This window comes from Poecilia formosa, unplaced genomic scaffold (assembly GCF_000485575.1).
Source record: "Poecilia formosa unplaced genomic scaffold, Poecilia_formosa-5.1.2 Scaffold100, whole genome shotgun sequence".
NCBI classification, from domain to species: Eukaryota; Metazoa; Chordata; class Actinopteri; order Cyprinodontiformes; family Poeciliidae; genus Poecilia; species Poecilia formosa.
The window spans coordinates 1,277,554-1,293,945 of record NW_006800039.1 but is presented as its reverse complement, the minus strand read 5'-3'; the positions used below and the strand labels follow the sequence as shown (position 1 = coordinate 1,293,945).

Sequence of the window (16,392 nt, the reverse complement as noted above, 5' to 3'; positions counted from 1 at the left end):
GCTTCCGATTCCTGCATCTTTCCTTATTGATTACATTTCCGCTGGTGCTGAATTGCCAGAGGAAATTACCTCTAAATTGATTGCTGTAATTACTTGGAAATGCACAGCTAATGCTTGACAGTCCTGAAGATGGATGTGCTAATGAGCAGAAAAAAGAGAGGAATCATTGACAAATTCTTTTAAGCTGTGCGTTTTAGACAAGAAGGTAGGAATTGTGAGAGTGAAATGTATCCCCTGAAGACAAATACTGGCTGCTGCTGCTGCTGCTGCTGCTGCTGCTGCTGCTGCTGCTGCTGCTGCTGCTGCTGCTGCTGCTTGACCCGTCTGGCTTTGGGGTGGGGTCGAGACCCTGCTTTCACTTGTCTGGTCACCTCGTCTTATCTGGGCTTGGTTGTGAATTGGTATTTAAAATTTATCAGCTTAAGTACCTAAATCCCGCACTGGCTGGTCAGTCTGTCAACACATTGCATCGTCTAATCTGTTAAATCTATGTGCTACTGCTGTAAGCTTTTAAAGGCAGATAAAATGAGGAGCTAATAGCAGGTTTGGAGTTTGCACATAATCCAGTTAGGCAGGGTAAGATCAGTCAGTTAAATATAATAGAAAACAATATAAATTCCTTCATGTAAGGGAATTTCTATTCAGTAAAATTGACTAGTGGTAATTAACGTCAGACCATGATTAAACTCTCAGAAAGCAAAGCAAAACACATCTGTAAGCTATACAAAGTCTTCTTGCTAGCTGGTGGATTTCTTGGTGCGCTCTATTTGTGGAAGCTAGCTGGCTGGTGGGCTGCTCCAGTAACTATGGTGACGGTGTCCCCAGTAAGCCTCGGAGCAACCCCCTGCTTTGCACGTCTGATTTGTGAAAGAAGTGATGCATGTCTGCAAAGTAGAGACTCGGACAGTGACCTTTTCCTTCTGTTTTCTTTCTCATGCTGTAGTCTCCACACTCCAACCCCGGCTCACATGCACACGCACGCACAAATACACACATAGTTAAACAACCCTCCAGCTACTGCAAGTAAGATAACCAAAGTTTTGGGAGGGTCGTCAGTGTTTTGGTAGATTTCTTTAAGAACATTCAGTGATTCTGTCACCGAATATTGCGATTAAATTAACCATTTTCCAGATGCTCTTCATTCTTTTCCATCATATGACAAAAATATAATCTTAGTATGGGATCTAAGGGCATTTGGAGACCATCCAGCTGTATATATTATTGTCATGCACAATAAGAATGCATTGTACTTAAAATATGATACCCTATCAAATATTGCATCCAAATATGTGTGGATGGAATATTGCTGTCATTAATATTGCAATTACAATTGTGATTCAGTATGTTGCAGCCCTAACCACTGCAAAATCCTCCTTGTTATTGAGCAGAGATAAAAAAAAAATAAAAAAATCTATTGTTATGCTTTAAACAAGTCAGTAATTTACTATAGCATTGAGGAGATTCCCACATGTGAACAATTAAATACGAGATACGATGGCTTACAATTGGAGAGAGTGATGCAGCTCTGCATTAAAGCAAAGGCATAAAGGTTCCAAAGGCAACGTTTTGATTCGTCTTCATCTTGTTTTCTGATTAGCGCAGCTAAAGTAAACATTTATAAATCCAGCATGTTCTGTGACGGATGGGTTGAAAGTTCAGAAGGATCAAATCCAGACCCTTTGCTGTTCTCTATTCAGCCTTTCTGTTATCTCATAATGTCCCACTTCCTTTGCAGAAAATGTCTGCAGAAAATAGTTTAAAAAAAAAAAAAAAAAAAACTACTTTAATCTTTTTCAAAATTCAGAGCCGAGTCTTTGTCACTTAGTACAGACTTCCTCAGTAAATTGTGTTTCAAAAGTACAAACTAATCACTCAGCTATTGAGCTTTCAATAACCAGAAAACGATATCTGCAATTTTAGTTGCCAACTAACCAATCAGGCTAAACAAATTAAAAATAAATGAAAAATGTGTGAATCCGGATCATTAGCCATTTTGTCTTGTTGCATCACCAGTTATTAATCTTATTGCAGAGAGTGAACATGTAGATTACCAATCCAGTATTTGAATGGTATAATAAATATTTTTTAAGCTGTTACAGTTATTGTCTATAAACTCAAAGGCAATCAATCTGCAGCTGTACCTTTGTTTTAAATACATTTCTGGAACGGGAAAAAATGTTTTCTTTTGAAAAATCAAATTTTGTGAATTATTTTTCTTGTCTCTTGAACTAAAAAAATATTTTTTTTGCTTCTTGGTTTTTTTTGTTCTGCACATAGATGCCTTTTAGTTGCATCATATTATTTAAAGTATCGGACTGACTCAGCATTGGCCAACATCCACTTTTAGATAACGCAAAAAGAAAACTGAAGGAGGAAAAATTTAGATTAGAGCATCCTTACTCATAACCCAGGATCAAATTTTGTGAATTATGAATTACGAGGCATATTTAACAGTTTTTGTCTCTTTCTCGGGTTTATAAAGACATTTATAACTATTTAATCTTATTTGTATGTAATATTTCATAGTGTATTCTAATCGTTTGTTTTACAGATCTAGGTTGCTGCGTCGGTGCTGAGCCTCACTCACCCGTTTCCATCTGTGTGAAGAAAAGTGCAAAGAAGATTTAATGAATCAGTATTCGCTAGCCGACGCTATGACCGACAAGTAAGTTTGTCTCTTCCATGAAGTTTTTGAGTGTCATACCTTTTTTTCTTTCTTTTTTTTTAACCGAATGCTTGTTTGAATATAAAGGACGAGGAGGATGCAGCCTGCGGTTGCTCTTCTCATTGTTTCCCCATGTTGGATGTGAAGAAGGGTTCGCTTTGCACAGAGAGAAGTGTGTTGTTGTGGTGGGGGGCTGGTATAAAGACAGTCTTGTGTTGCCCCTGAAGACATATGACATTTGCATCAGGGCTGATTTGCATTCCTGTTCAGTGTGTTGGTATGTTGCTGCTACGTTTAGCTGCTCTTTATTTTCCTGACAAAATAACACGGCTACTGGGTTTTGAGGCTTTTCCATCCCAGCTCTTCCTCCTAAAACTTCTTTGTACTCTCTTTTTTTGTGGCTCACCTCTTTATCTACGTTCTTTTGGATCAAATCTCTTTCTGCTTTCTGTCTCCTTTTTTTTTTGTTTCTTTTGTAAGCTCTGCCTCTTTGTATCTCAGTCCAGTGTTCCTGACTTTGACCTGTAGACCAAGAAGAATTGGAGTGCAGTAAGCAAAATAATCTGACGTCAGCATTCATAATAAGCGGAATAAGTGGTGCAGGCCGGTCAGCTGAATGGGGTGAATCCAAGCAAAACAAAGACTTTTGCTTTTCCCAGTTAAACAGTTTCAGTGTTTGCAGACGGTTTATGTCATGAGTACATATTCCCTTATGTAGAAATAGGTCAGTATTTGAGTGCACTGCCCACCGTCCATCATCTACCCACTTATTGCTAATGCACCTGTTCACCCCTTTGAGGGCGGAAATATAAAAAGGCGGTGGGTTGGTTAGTCGGCTTTTCTATGAAACAAGCCTCAGGGTGCCTTCTTTGCATCCAGTTATGTCAGCATAAGATACACCACATCTCTTTGAGCAGAAGAATGCAACATCTCCCCAGAGGGGGATTAATCCTGAAAATTAAAAAAAAAAGAAAAAAAAAACTATGCCTCATAAGCTATTCTTTTCATGTGTTCGTACTCAGGAATTCATTCCTTCATTCATTCTAATGCAGCAGAACAAAGAAAACGATCTTTGCAGAGAGTGTAATTTTAAAACCAGATGCATAAAATTGATGCAATTATGGGATCCGTGATGCTTTTTAAGTGAGAGATGACAAACGTTGACAACTTTCTTTGCTGGATCAAAAGTATCCAAGCAACCAAAAGATGGTGCCTCTTGTGGAGGGGGTGTTGTTATTGTGTGCTAGAAGGATTGTTTGAGAGAGGAGAATGATAAATGTTGTGCTAGAAGGAAGCAAGGGGAAAAGTTGGAGGACGCTGCCCCCCGACAGCGACCGAGAACAAAGCCCCCCTCGATGTGGGACTACTCGGGATTTATACAAAGGCAGAAGAAGATTGCTACTTATTTTCTCTTCAACACACACTCGCATGACCCTCAGCCTTTCTTTCTCCCTGCGCCTCAGTCATCAGCAAACATTTACACTTTGTGGGGTATCAGTGGACGTCCCATGAGAAATGTAAATCCCACTTGGTATTCCCAGATACAAGCTAACATGTGGATACGTATAACAAGTGGAATAGTGTGTCTCTAATGATTTTTTTTATTTTTTATCTCATCTGAATCCTACAGACTTTCCATGAGAGCATAAAGTGGGAAATGTAGGAAATATGCAATTACATAGAAACTGGGGGTAATTTAAACTAGCTGTACCCAATCCAAACAAATAATTTTATTTTTTTTTGCCATATGAAGGCGTCCACCACACATTTGCAAGTTAAACAACAATAGCAAAAATCAAATATAGATGTCCAAAATTATTGGAAAAAATGTATATTGCATGTAGGGGCCGTAGCCTTAATTTCCTTTAAATATGAGACATTTAAGGAACAACGCAGATCTATTTTCAGTCATTTCTTTGTGCATTTTTTCTGGTTATTATTATTATTATTATTACCGTATTTTCCGCACTATAAGACGCACCTAAAAACCTTCAATTTCCTCAAAAACCGACAGTGCGCCTTATAATCCGGTGCGCCTTATAGTGCGGAAAATACGGTATTATTATGTTCCACATTTTTGTTTATTCCCAGAAATTCCTCTTGGAAATTTCCAAAGTTAATTGTGAAGTTCTGCTAAAAGAACCCAATTACTGTAAAAGAGGGTACTTCAAAACACTTTGTTTCCAAACATATATTACTTTTTATTTTATTTTATTTATCTTTTTCATATTTGAAACTTCTATTTAAGAAGTTGTCCATTCTTCTTCTTCTGATGTTCTCCTGCATCAGTGGAAATGCACATTAAAGTTTGGCCTCCTGCTGTGCCTGGATGCGATGAGGAGGCAGGTTTCTGAAGCCAGCTGTTCTCCTCAGAGCCTGCTGGTGAGCATTCCTGATGTTTAATCTCAAGCCCTGGATAATCTTGTTAAAGACGCAGCCATGTGTGTCCACTCATCCTAAATTTGGATTAGCTGGAATTAACTTATTTGTCCTTTTTTTTTGTTGTCGTTGTTTTTAAACAAGATTTACACATAGGATTATAGAAGTATTTAATTTTAGAAGATGAATGACTAAACCAGACTCTTTATAATAAAGCGTAAAACTGCATTGTTAATCTTATTTCCAATTTATCTCAGGAGAGCAATTGTAGAATTAAAGTTATAATGGATAAAATTCAATATTACGTAAATCTAAAAACCATGCCATCATGTTTTGTGATATATCTCTAAAACTTTTTCACAAAGGAGAAGTCTTTGTCTGCTGGTCTGTTTATATATTTCTTTTCTTTGTGTGCTGGGAGGCTTTTGTATCAAAGCTTGTTTGTTTTTTTGTCTTCTGCTCTTTGAGTCTCACTTCCCTCGTCCACCTGTGCTGGTGTTTACTGACGGCCTTGTCAGAGACTTGGGATGTTTATAGTTCCACAGCAAGGAAGGCTGCTCAGGGTGTGTGTTTCTCTGAGAGGGCTAAAATAACAAACTGTCATAGAGATATGGGAGCACTTCCCAGCTGCCTACTCTGTTTTAATATGTCTGCTTTGCCTTTCTGCATCAGTCAAGGTCCACTGTGTGTGCGTTCACGTCGGTCTCAGTACAACGTAACCCATTAAGAGCTTTTTAGAGGTGCAAACCTCTAAAAAAGCTCCGTCTTTCTTGTGAACACATCCTCAAATAACTGAAATCGTGTGTTGCCCTGAAGTGTTTAGTTTGCACTTCCAATCTGTGAGGGTCCTGAAGTGCAACCGTCGCCACCGTTTGTTCTGGTTTGAGAAGTTTTCAAAAGACCTTCTTTTCCCAGCTGTCATTCATCTCCACTCATCAATTAAAAACTATAGACTTGTGACATCTCCATTTCCTCTGTGTCACCCCTACGGACTGCCGTGTCACCAAGGGCGGTGTGTGCGGGGCGCTGCTCGTCTCGCACCCACACTTGTTGCCCCTCCGTAGCACATCCTGAATCGAGACATATGAAGGCGTGGTGTCATTAGGATTCGTGGCTGCATTGTAGAAACTTTAGATCAGCTGTCACACGGTTTTGTGGGAGCCAGGGAAATCTAGTTCAAAGTGCTTCCTGAAGATGTCGAGGGGGATGCACTCTTTGACCTGAGGCTCATCAATCTTACGCATCTGTCAGCTTCTCCTACTGCTCTGTAGATGCTGTCTGGAGATGTTATGTGATGATTGTGCATATTGTATATTTGTGCGTTTTGTAAACATGTTTATATTGGTGCTTGCGTGATTATGTGAGCTTAGGGTGCGTTAACATAACTGGACTCCACAGAGACAGTTTTGAAGTTCCTATATTGATAAGATTCTTATAAAAGTGATAGGAAATAAAACTATTCCAAAAGGAGAAAGTTTTATTTTTCCCCGTTTCATGTGTCCAATTGAAGTTTCCAACTGGATTATCAAATTAGACTTTTTTAAAGTTGACTGAAAACTCACCAGCTCCGAGTCTGAAATCAGATTTGGCAGCAATGCTGAAAGTTTTAGCAGCTGCAGAAATACATTTTTATTTGAGCATGTCTTTCTTTCTTTCAAATACTATGTTCTACAGTGTTTTGTTTTTTTTATCAATTTTATAGATTGACATACTTCTGCATGACCCACTGGCACAGGTTATTCTCATTGTCTGTTCATTGTTTATCTTGCATACAAACTGGTGTCATTCCCAGCTTTAAGTTCAACCATCCATTGGAAGTGCAGTGCAGCAAAGGTTATCATTTTTGTTTGAACTCAACATTGAACTGCAATCAGCCCTAAACAATGTTGCCTACTTCATTAAACACAGGAAATACTCTTAGTAAACAGTTTTGATCTGTAAACCTGGGAGCACATCCAAGATAGATGGGGTCAGTAAAAATGCCAGTGTTGGTAGCAGTTTTTTGTGATTTATCCCTGCTTAACATAATCTGATTATTCTTTTATGCACCAAACTAGGGAAACCGGCTAATACAGATGATTCTGCATATTTGGGTTGATTTAGCTGACCTGATTTCAGTTGTGAAACTGTCGGCTCTTGTGACACGTTTTGGTTGGGTTTGAATTGTCTTGGTTATCGTAATATAAGATCTCACTGCACGTTGATAATGAATTGATTCTGCACATAGTTTCGGTGGAAAAAGTCCAGGCATTATTTTTTTCCACGGAGGACTGTGGGGAATAAAAGCTGATCTGCTGGAATAATGTTCTCAGCTTTGGTGTAGGGGTTTTCATTTTGCTCAGGGAAGCAGTCTAAATGAACAGACTGGAAACTGTTGTCAATAGAGGCCCAGCCATCTGTCACAATAGCAAGAGGATTTCTGAGGGCAAAAAAAAAAAAAATCTTGTTTCCATGCACACAAGTGTTAGAACTGTCCAGCTGACTGCAAATTCCTCTGGAAGCATTCAGTCCTTTAAATTTCACTGCTGATGCACAACATTTTGAAAAAAACCTTTGCAATCAGCTATTGTTTCATTGGCAGTCTTCTTCAGCAAATTGCAAGTCCTTTTATCAGATAAAAAGTCAAACACATGATACAGATGTCACAGAGCCGATGTTCCTCTCAGATTGTTTGCCATTGCTTAGAAACGTGTTTTATTATTTGCAGAGTAGTTTGTATTCTTCTTTGGATGGTTAAATTTGGCATATTAATCAAAGTGTGGTGCGATTTAAGAGTTTTGATGTATAACACGTGTTCATCTGTTTTAACTACTGTATGTCCTGACAAACTAACCACACACTTCTAACCTTCTCCCCCTTTTAGGCATGCGCACAGTGACACATCACATAACTGTCTTGTCTGATCTGTGTGTCTTCTCGCCCTCCCTAGCCTGAGGATATTATAATTCTCTCCAGAGGAAGAGCGTCGCATCTTTTAGGAGCCACAGGTCAGAAACTCTACTCCTCTACCTCCTCTCTTCCTCCCTCACTCCATGTTTGCTGTGCAGACCGATACTGAGCTGCTTTGAGGCCCGCAAGCTTTAAAACAAGTGTTACCTGCTTAGTCAACCCACACTTGCACCTGTCTTGACGTTTTGCTTGTTTTCTTTTATCCTTAACTTTTCCTGCATGACCACACCTGGGCGACCAAGCTGGGATTTGATTGTTTTTTTTGTTTTGTTTTGTTTTTTTTGTAACCTTTGTGCTTTTCCACCAATCATTCATGAAGCTACTCGCTCTTGCTTTTGGTATTTTCTTCACTTTAACTTGACGATTTCTTAAGTTTCTTGACCGTTTTTTTTTTTTTTTTCTGTGTACCTGATGGTGATTTTAATGAAAGGCTTCCTTGGCTGCCTTGCACTGGTGTTTTGGACAGCAAACTTTGCTCCTTGGCTCTGCTTTTATTTTCCTGAGCGACTGCTCTACACAGCAATTACTCAGTCATAGTCTAGCAACTGTAACTCTAGAGCTCTAAAGCTTTTCTCCAAATGCCAAAGTGCTACAGATATGGAGTAAGAAAAATAAGTTCATATATTTACTATATAGGCATAAGAGCATATTTATAAAATGACTGCATGTACTTTCTTCACCCTCAAGGTGACTTTAAGTTAAGTAACCTGATTATTGGACACAATATAGATATAAATTGAAAACATGCAAAACAACATGCCATGGGTGTGGTTTTACGCTTTCAAAGAAACAAGTCAGCAGGAGGTAGAAGACAGTTGTCATTTCATTGTGTTAAACAATCAATACAGGATGTTGCTCAGCCCCATTTGATCATGAGAAGAGACTTTAAACACATGTTGGATGTTTTTTTTTCTGTCGTGGAACAATTGAAGGTGTAACAGGATGCACGTTTCATCCAAAGGCATCAGTCTGCACTTCTGTTTGCTTTTAAACTGCAGGCTGAAATGTAAAACAATCAATCATTTAAGAGTCTTAAAAGTTTTACGTGAAAAGGTTTCCTTTTTTATGACGCAACGGAGCTTCCGGAGAGCATAAAATGCAAAAAAAAGAAGAAAAAAGCAGAGCATCTTGTTTTTAAAGACATAAAACTTTGAGGATTCGTTTCATAAAAATACAGTTTATAAATAATGCTGCTACTACTAAATAAATAATGTATAGCCTTGAGAAAATATTTTGATGACAAAAAACAAACCTGTCTATAAAAGTTACAAAGTGAAGCTTGACTAACTCTCTGGGAATACATGCAGTTATATAACTGTGAAAATATTCTGAGAATGAACTTTTTTTTCCTCCACGTTTTTTTTTTTTCCTCTGGTGTTTCCCTCGGCATTTCCTTGTGGTGTCCGCTTAAGGTGCTTTTTTTTTTTTTTTTTTCTTGTGCAACCCTCTTTTCCCTGCATTAGTTTAAGCTTAACCCAGTTTTCTGGTAAATGGTATAAAGCTGCATAGACTTCAGTAATAATTAACTCAATGGTAAAATGTAATCAGTTTTGCTTTTTTTTTTATTGCAAATACAGATTTTTCTTTAAGTGTGCAGCTCACTGGAAACTCTTTTTAGTATGTATTTTTTATTGTTCAGGGTTTTTTAAACTTGACTTGAAGAATTTCATTTATTTCTAGCAACTGTGTACTTGGGAGTTAAAATGAGGTAAATTGAAGCAGTGGCTTCTCTCATTAGGCAACTATAGAGCTGATGTTGGAGACTTCATGTGACTCGCATCCAGCATGTTTGTTAATCTACTGTGCTTTGCGCAGAACCTGCAAAAGAATTGACGCTTAGTGTTGACCAACCAGCTAATTTTGCTGGTTGGTCAACCAACCAGCAAAATTATCAAAAATCGCTGCCTATTTTTGACTGCACAACTTTAAAAAAATGTATTTTAGGTTATGCATATTATTTGGTGTATTAAATGAGCCTGAGGTTTTTTCTCAGCTTGTTTGCCACGTCTTAAAATGATCAAAGTAAAAGAGCTGTGAAGGTGCGTGTCTACGGGCGGCTGGCCTCAGCCCTGCCTGCATCTGTGCGTAGCCACAGTTCTGGTTTCGCTCTCAGCAGCAAACAGCTGTCCATGTTGGAGGGACGTGTCAAAAGCAGAGAAGACAGCACACCACAGTAGCTATAAAGTATTCGAGTCAGAACAGAGTTAAGTTTATGAAGCAGGAGAACAAATTGGAGATTTTATCCCTAAAGAAGAAAAAAAAAAAAAGGAAACGCATCAAATGAACTCTTGAAAGAAAATACGACATGTATCCTCCGTCCATAAGGGCATAGCAGAACATTTTACAAATGACCCTGATAAGGGATGTTTTCTCTTGTCTATTTCCTGAAGTTAACGAAAGACTGGTTAGTTAGTACAGGTGAAATGTTCACTAATTGCCCCGTATCGTTTCTTTTTGCTTAATATTGCTTAATCTATGAAAACAGGCATGTCTACCTTAGCTAGCTAAAAGTTGAGACTTCACCTACTTCCCTAGGAAGTGAATGACCCAGCTTTTAAGGAATGAATTGTTAATCTCTCTTTGTAACAGTAAACTGTACTCGCTGTGTTGTGCAGGAAAAGAATGCTTGACCCAAATCTGTTGGCCAGATCACGAGAAACCACCATGATAGGTGTTCAAAGTTTTAGGCTTTGTATTGTTTATCCCTTCGTGGTGTGCAGAAAAGAAACGGGGAAATTAGTGTGTTGTGTGCTTGATTGCCAAGTTCAGGAGGACACGCTGTTGGAGTTGAAGCAGCCTGTGGGTGATGGGTGAGCTTTCACACAGCCAACTAAAGGAGGTTTGTGTCTCTGCCGGCCAAAATTACCACCATGAAATCAGCGCCTGGAGGAGAGAAAGGAGTCCTGTTGAAAAGCAGAAAGGGTAGGGAAAAATATAGCGGGCTTGAAGGAATTGCTACGGATTCATTAAAGGCTCCTAGACTGGTGGGAAAACCTTGTGACTGTCATACGAATACCAATTGTATTTATTTACCACTAAGCCAAAAGCAAAAAAAAAAAAAAGAGGATTGCTTAAAAAAATTAACAAAGATGTCCAACATATGATATTCAATTTCAAATCCAGATATAAAGCAGTTTCAAAAAGTATTCACAGCTTTTGAACAGCAGCGTGATGCGTTTCTTCAGAAGCTAAAAAGGAACACTGGCTAAAGGTTAAAACTTTTCTTCTAAGATTATCCTGAGACAAAAAGCATCTGTACATCAATTTGAGTTATTTTGCAATGAAGACTGGGCAGGAATGTCAATCTATTCTCATAGAATAACATCTATGAGATGTTATTCTCATAGAATAACATGAGAATAGAATAACATCTATGAGATGTTATTCTCATAGATAACATCTGTGTAAGTACAAGACGGATGCAAGGTGCTGTATGCTGCTTTGTGGAAGATGAAGTCACCTGCAGATGGCCGCTGGTATTTAATGTGTCTACTATTGCCTGGTTTGGGACCACAAGACCTTCAGCTGGACTCTCACAGCTTCTGAAAATAGTCTGACATCACTTGCTTCAAGGCCAGTCCAGCATTGCAGTAGCCTTAAAGAAAAGGAGTAAATTCAAAGGGCCATTATTGTTTTTAGAGAATGGTGACTACCATGCATCCCCTGATTTAAATTTTGGGTTGGAAAAACCCAAAGGTGTCGCATTTGAGCTTCACTATATCAACAATGCATTTTTCTGCAACTTTGTGACAAAAATCTACAACCTTAAGACACCAATGTGCCCATTAACACATGCATAATGCCAAAACAATAAAACACAGCCAGATGTCTTCAGGGAATGTTTTACCCTCGTGTCTTTGTGTGTGGTATCAGATTACAGGAAAACAATTTTCATATTTCAAAAAGTTTCTTCTTCTAGGGTATTTCCTAAACCTGTCTCTGCAGATGTTTGTAGTAAAATTTCCCCACTTTTTTTCCTCCTTTAATTAAAAGAGAGGGAGCCTGGTGATTATGTTTTTATACTGGACTACAGAGCCGCATTCAGTGCTTTGACGGGGAACACCACACAGTAATCTTCTAGTTAGCTAACTTCACTTGCCTTCATGTTTATAGGGAAGTTTTTCAGATCCTCCAGAGCCATGTGACTCAGTGCAAGGGTGTGTTGTTTTTAAAAAGCTCACCATCGGCAGACTAAATATACCCTTTACTGGAGCTGACCCTTTATTTGCCTTTGCTGTGGCCACTTAAGGTCGACATGCTTGCTCAGCAGGGGCCTTATGACTAGTAATTATATAGGAGGGTTTCCATTTTCTATACCCTGTACACATCCTTTTTCCTCAGTTTAGCCATCTGGACTGTCATTGATGCTTTACCTAGAGTTTAGTTTTTACCTGCTGTATCTCCTTCTGAACTCAAAACGTTGTTTCCAAGCTGTTTTGCATTGTACATGAAGCCTATAAGTAGGATGGATTGCATTAGTAAATGTTAGAGTTGAACTTTTCGTCTCATCTGTCATCCTGCAAAATGACCCTGGATAAAGGGTAATGATTTTCTGCATCATATGTTGTGGTTATTCTGACCACTGCCCAGCTGTTTTGTGCACTTTGCACAGTTGAGTGAACTTGGTGCAGCTTTATCTGCATTTCTCACCTGAAAGCACATATTAGTCTGCAGAATTACAAACCATACTTGAATGATTTGTACAATTTAATAAAATGTATTGTGTACCAGAATTTAATTGCAAGTCATTGAAAGCACGATTACTGATGAAGATGGTACTAATTAACTGATTAATCCCTCTAATGCCTAGTGGTTGGCAAGTCAAATGCTGAAAAAAAAGTTTTTCCTTTTATTTTTATTTAATGCATTACAACTAAAAGCTCCAGTGTATTTTTTTTATCCTTTAACAAATGGCATGTTTGCTAATGAATGTTGTTGTGGGATTAGTAAAAGTTGCTGTCATCTGTTCATAACTTAATCCCTATATGCAGTTAAAAAGAGCTGCTTTATGAAGACATCAGAGGTTTGTTGACAAGCGAATGGCATCATGAAGATCAAGGAACGCAGCATACAGTTCAGGGATAATTTTGGGGAGAAGTTAAAAGCAAATTTAGGTTTTAAAACACTATACCAGACCATAAAAGTTTCCTTTTCAAGGAAACTCAAACACATTCAGATGACAAAACAAACCTATGGAGGAAGGTGCTTTGGTAGGATGAGACCACACTTGAACATTGTGTTCCACTGGCCAGTTAGAGGCAGAAATTAGCACTGCACATCACTGTGAACTCAGTATCCCACTGGTATTGGTGGTTAAAGCACCATGCAGTGGGGATGTGTTTTGAAGTTAATGGGAAGATAGTCGGAGCTAAATACAGGACAAAAACCACTGAGAAGTTTCAAAGGACTGATGAGTTGGTAGGACGTTCATTTTCCAGAACAATTACCTTAAATATTTAGCCGGCGCTACAATGGCTGGTTTAGATCAATGCATGTTAACTTGTTAAAATGGCCCAGTCAAAGTCCAGACCTAAATCTAGCTGAAGATTGAGGGCAAGATTTATAAATTGTTCATAGAGACTTTGGTTCCAGTTACTTGAGTGATTTTGCGCAAGTAGAATAGAAAAACAACAACAACAAAAAAAACAGTTTTTATTTGTAGCAAACTGGTGAAACCTTAGCTGCTGAAAAAAGAGAGTTCTACTAAGTATTTATGCATACTACATACATATGGTCTTATTTCATTTGTAAAAAAAAAAAAAAAAGTAAAGTCCCAATGAAATACATTGAGCTTATTTGTTATCAGTTCCATTTGTCCTTGTAAGAATTCAGTCTAAAATAACTGGCAATATCAACTTTTTTTTTTTTTTTTCAAAAATAATCAAATCTGGAGTGAGATTATAGTCACAACTACCAAATGGAGGCGTAAAAGTGAGCTGAAGGCTTGTTTGCTGCAGTTTTGAAACTGACAAGTTGTACATTCCTGGCTGTGTATGCCAAAAAGGACTCAGCTTGACAAGAAAATGGAACCCAAAACCTCCTTAGCACCTGGCAGTATTTTAGAACGGGATCTCTGCCCCAGTCAAATCTCATAAGAGGAATCCGATGCCCACAGTTGGCATCATCACATGCACATATAAGCAAGCTCGGATCTCTGCCACATCTGTAGCCAAACTCCATTAATCTGTAAATGGCACTGGAACAGACATCTATCCCCATCAGATTTCATCCTCTTTGATCCCTGTATTTCGTTTCAAGTGAAGGATCCCTTACTCACTCATTCTGTGGTACAGGCTTGCCTCCAGCATCACTCTAGTTTGGAAAAAACTTCAAAGAACAAGTGTAAAAACGCCGCATTGTAATATATCGGAGTTATGTGAACGTCCAGTCTCTTCCATCCCAATACTTAACGTAGAGAAAAGAAAAGTAAGGGAATTGTGTTTATCACAATTGATGTGGTAATCACAACGTGATGTAAAAACAAACGCCGCACAACCTTTCCAATATTGAAGAAATGGAAAGTCAGCAGCACCAGGGATTTGTTTTAATTTTGAGTTCTTCTGCCATAAAAACGTCCAGCCATGTTCAGAACTAAAGAAGCATTTTGGCTGAGGGGTAACAAGAGTAGTTCAGTTGCCTTGTACTTAATCACTTCGGCTTGTCGGCCTGTATCATTTCCACAGCTGGGTGAGAACTGTCTACGCCGGCCAGTCATTATCAAAAACAGTCTGGTATCTTGCTGTTGAGGGATTTTCGGTAATACTTCAACTTAACACAGCAGGTATGAAGAGCTTAAAAGGAAAGATGAAAAAAAAAAAAAAAAAGTTTGCGAGCAGTCTAGCACATACACACTTGTGCCAAGTGAGACATTCTTTCCAGTAAATACAAACTACTTCTAGCAGATTTCCTGTTCCACTGTCTGTGTGTGGTATTATATCAAGAGAGGAAGCCAAAAAAGATTCTTGGCTTGCATCAGCTAAAGGAAGAAGAGCATCTCTGTGTTGACGCTGATGACCGGGGGGAATAGCTGGAAAAGAAGAGCTGCCGCGAGGTCGGAGATGTTGGCAGACGCTGAATGTCTAACTCTTAAGTCCAGCCTCCATTCTGCTTTGGATCCTCAACTCTCTCTCTCTCTGCTGACAGGATGCTGAGCTTCTTGTCGGCGCACTCTGCATTAAAATGAGGTGGAAAGTGGTGAACCCACTTAAATGACAAGTGGGTCTGGCGTTTTGTGAGGGAACTAGATGGGAGCCAGTTGATCTAAGTTGATCACAAGGCAGGGTGTAGATGAAATTTGCTTCACAGCTATTAAATAGAACAAGAAACTATAACTTTTTTTACTCAACCTTTTTTTTTCTCTCCACTTTTTGCTACAGTTTTCACTCCCCTGCAGAAGTCTGGATTGAAGTTATCTACATCTGAGTGTTTTTTTCAGGGTTTTCGCCTCAGACGATTTATTAAAAAATATTTTTTCCTGAGTAATCTGGTGCCTCATTTGAATCGTTTTCTACTTTACAGAAAAGTTTGGATGATGAGACGACTATGGTACTTTTGCATCGAAAAGTATATTTCGTTTTCTATGCAAAGCTCGCAGTCATCCTTCTTCAGTGGTATTTAAAACATTTAACATGGTGTTCATTTTGTGTTTTGAAGCAGGTTGACAGGTGAGTTGCTGGTTTGAACTCTTGCTCCATCCTTCTAAGTCATTTTGTTCTTGAGCAAGACACGTTACCTGCTTTTACCATGCAGACTATTTACCATTTCGCTCATCATCTTCAATTCATGTTTATAGTACCTTGAAAAAGTATTCACACCCCTATAAAAGGTTTTTGAATTTTGTCACCCTACAACCTCAAACATCAAAGTAATTTGTTGGGATTTTACAGGATAGACCAATACAGTAGTTTTGTTTCTGCCAGCTTTGCACGTCTAGCAACTGGAATATTTGACCATTGTTCTTTGGAAAACCCACTTAACCTCAGTCACACAGGCTGCATGTGTAAAATCATTGTCCTTTCACCGCCATACCAGCGCCTTTGCAGCCTCCGGCAGCTTTTTTTCAGCTTTGCTTTTCTTTTCATCCATTCTGATCTTGTTCCACATCCCTGCTAAATAAACGAGCCCCACATCTTGTTGCTGCCACCATGTTTCACTGAGAGGGGGTGAAGATTTCAGGGTGACATGCAGGGTTGGCGTTTTGCTCATGTTCTCTTTTTCTAACCCTAATTTTCTCTCTCTCGACCTGATGACCTTCTTTCTCTTATCCAGCTTGTGATGACCTGAATTTTATTTAGAAATATTCTTAACTACTTTGTGTGGGTCTATCATTTACAATCCCAATAAAATATAAGTAGTTAGGGTTAAGGTTAGGGTTCCGGGAGGCTCTGAATGCTCTAATG

The 16,392-nt window shown here is 38.7% G+C and overlaps 1 protein-coding gene across 8 annotated transcripts in view; it reads left to right on the top strand.

Annotated features, from left to right (window-relative positions):
• The window catches only part of sema4d (sema domain, immunoglobulin domain (Ig), transmembrane domain (TM) and short cytoplasmic domain, (semaphorin) 4D), a 40,963-nt gene that overhangs the window by 5,688 nt on the left and 18,883 nt on the right, over window positions 1-16,392 (top strand). For 7 of the 8 annotated variants that reach the window (XM_016674740.1, XM_007558939.2, XM_007558937.2 and 4 more), the window contains one exon: window positions 2,552-2,665. In XM_016674740.1, coding sequence (XP_016530226.1) covers window positions 2,628-2,665 — 38 coding nt within the window. In that variant the 5' untranslated portion in view covers window positions 2,552-2,627. Of the gene's footprint in view, window positions 1-2,551; window positions 2,666-7,973; window positions 8,032-16,392 lie in introns of all 8 variants that reach the window. The other variant, XM_007558940.2, reaches the window with a different exon arrangement.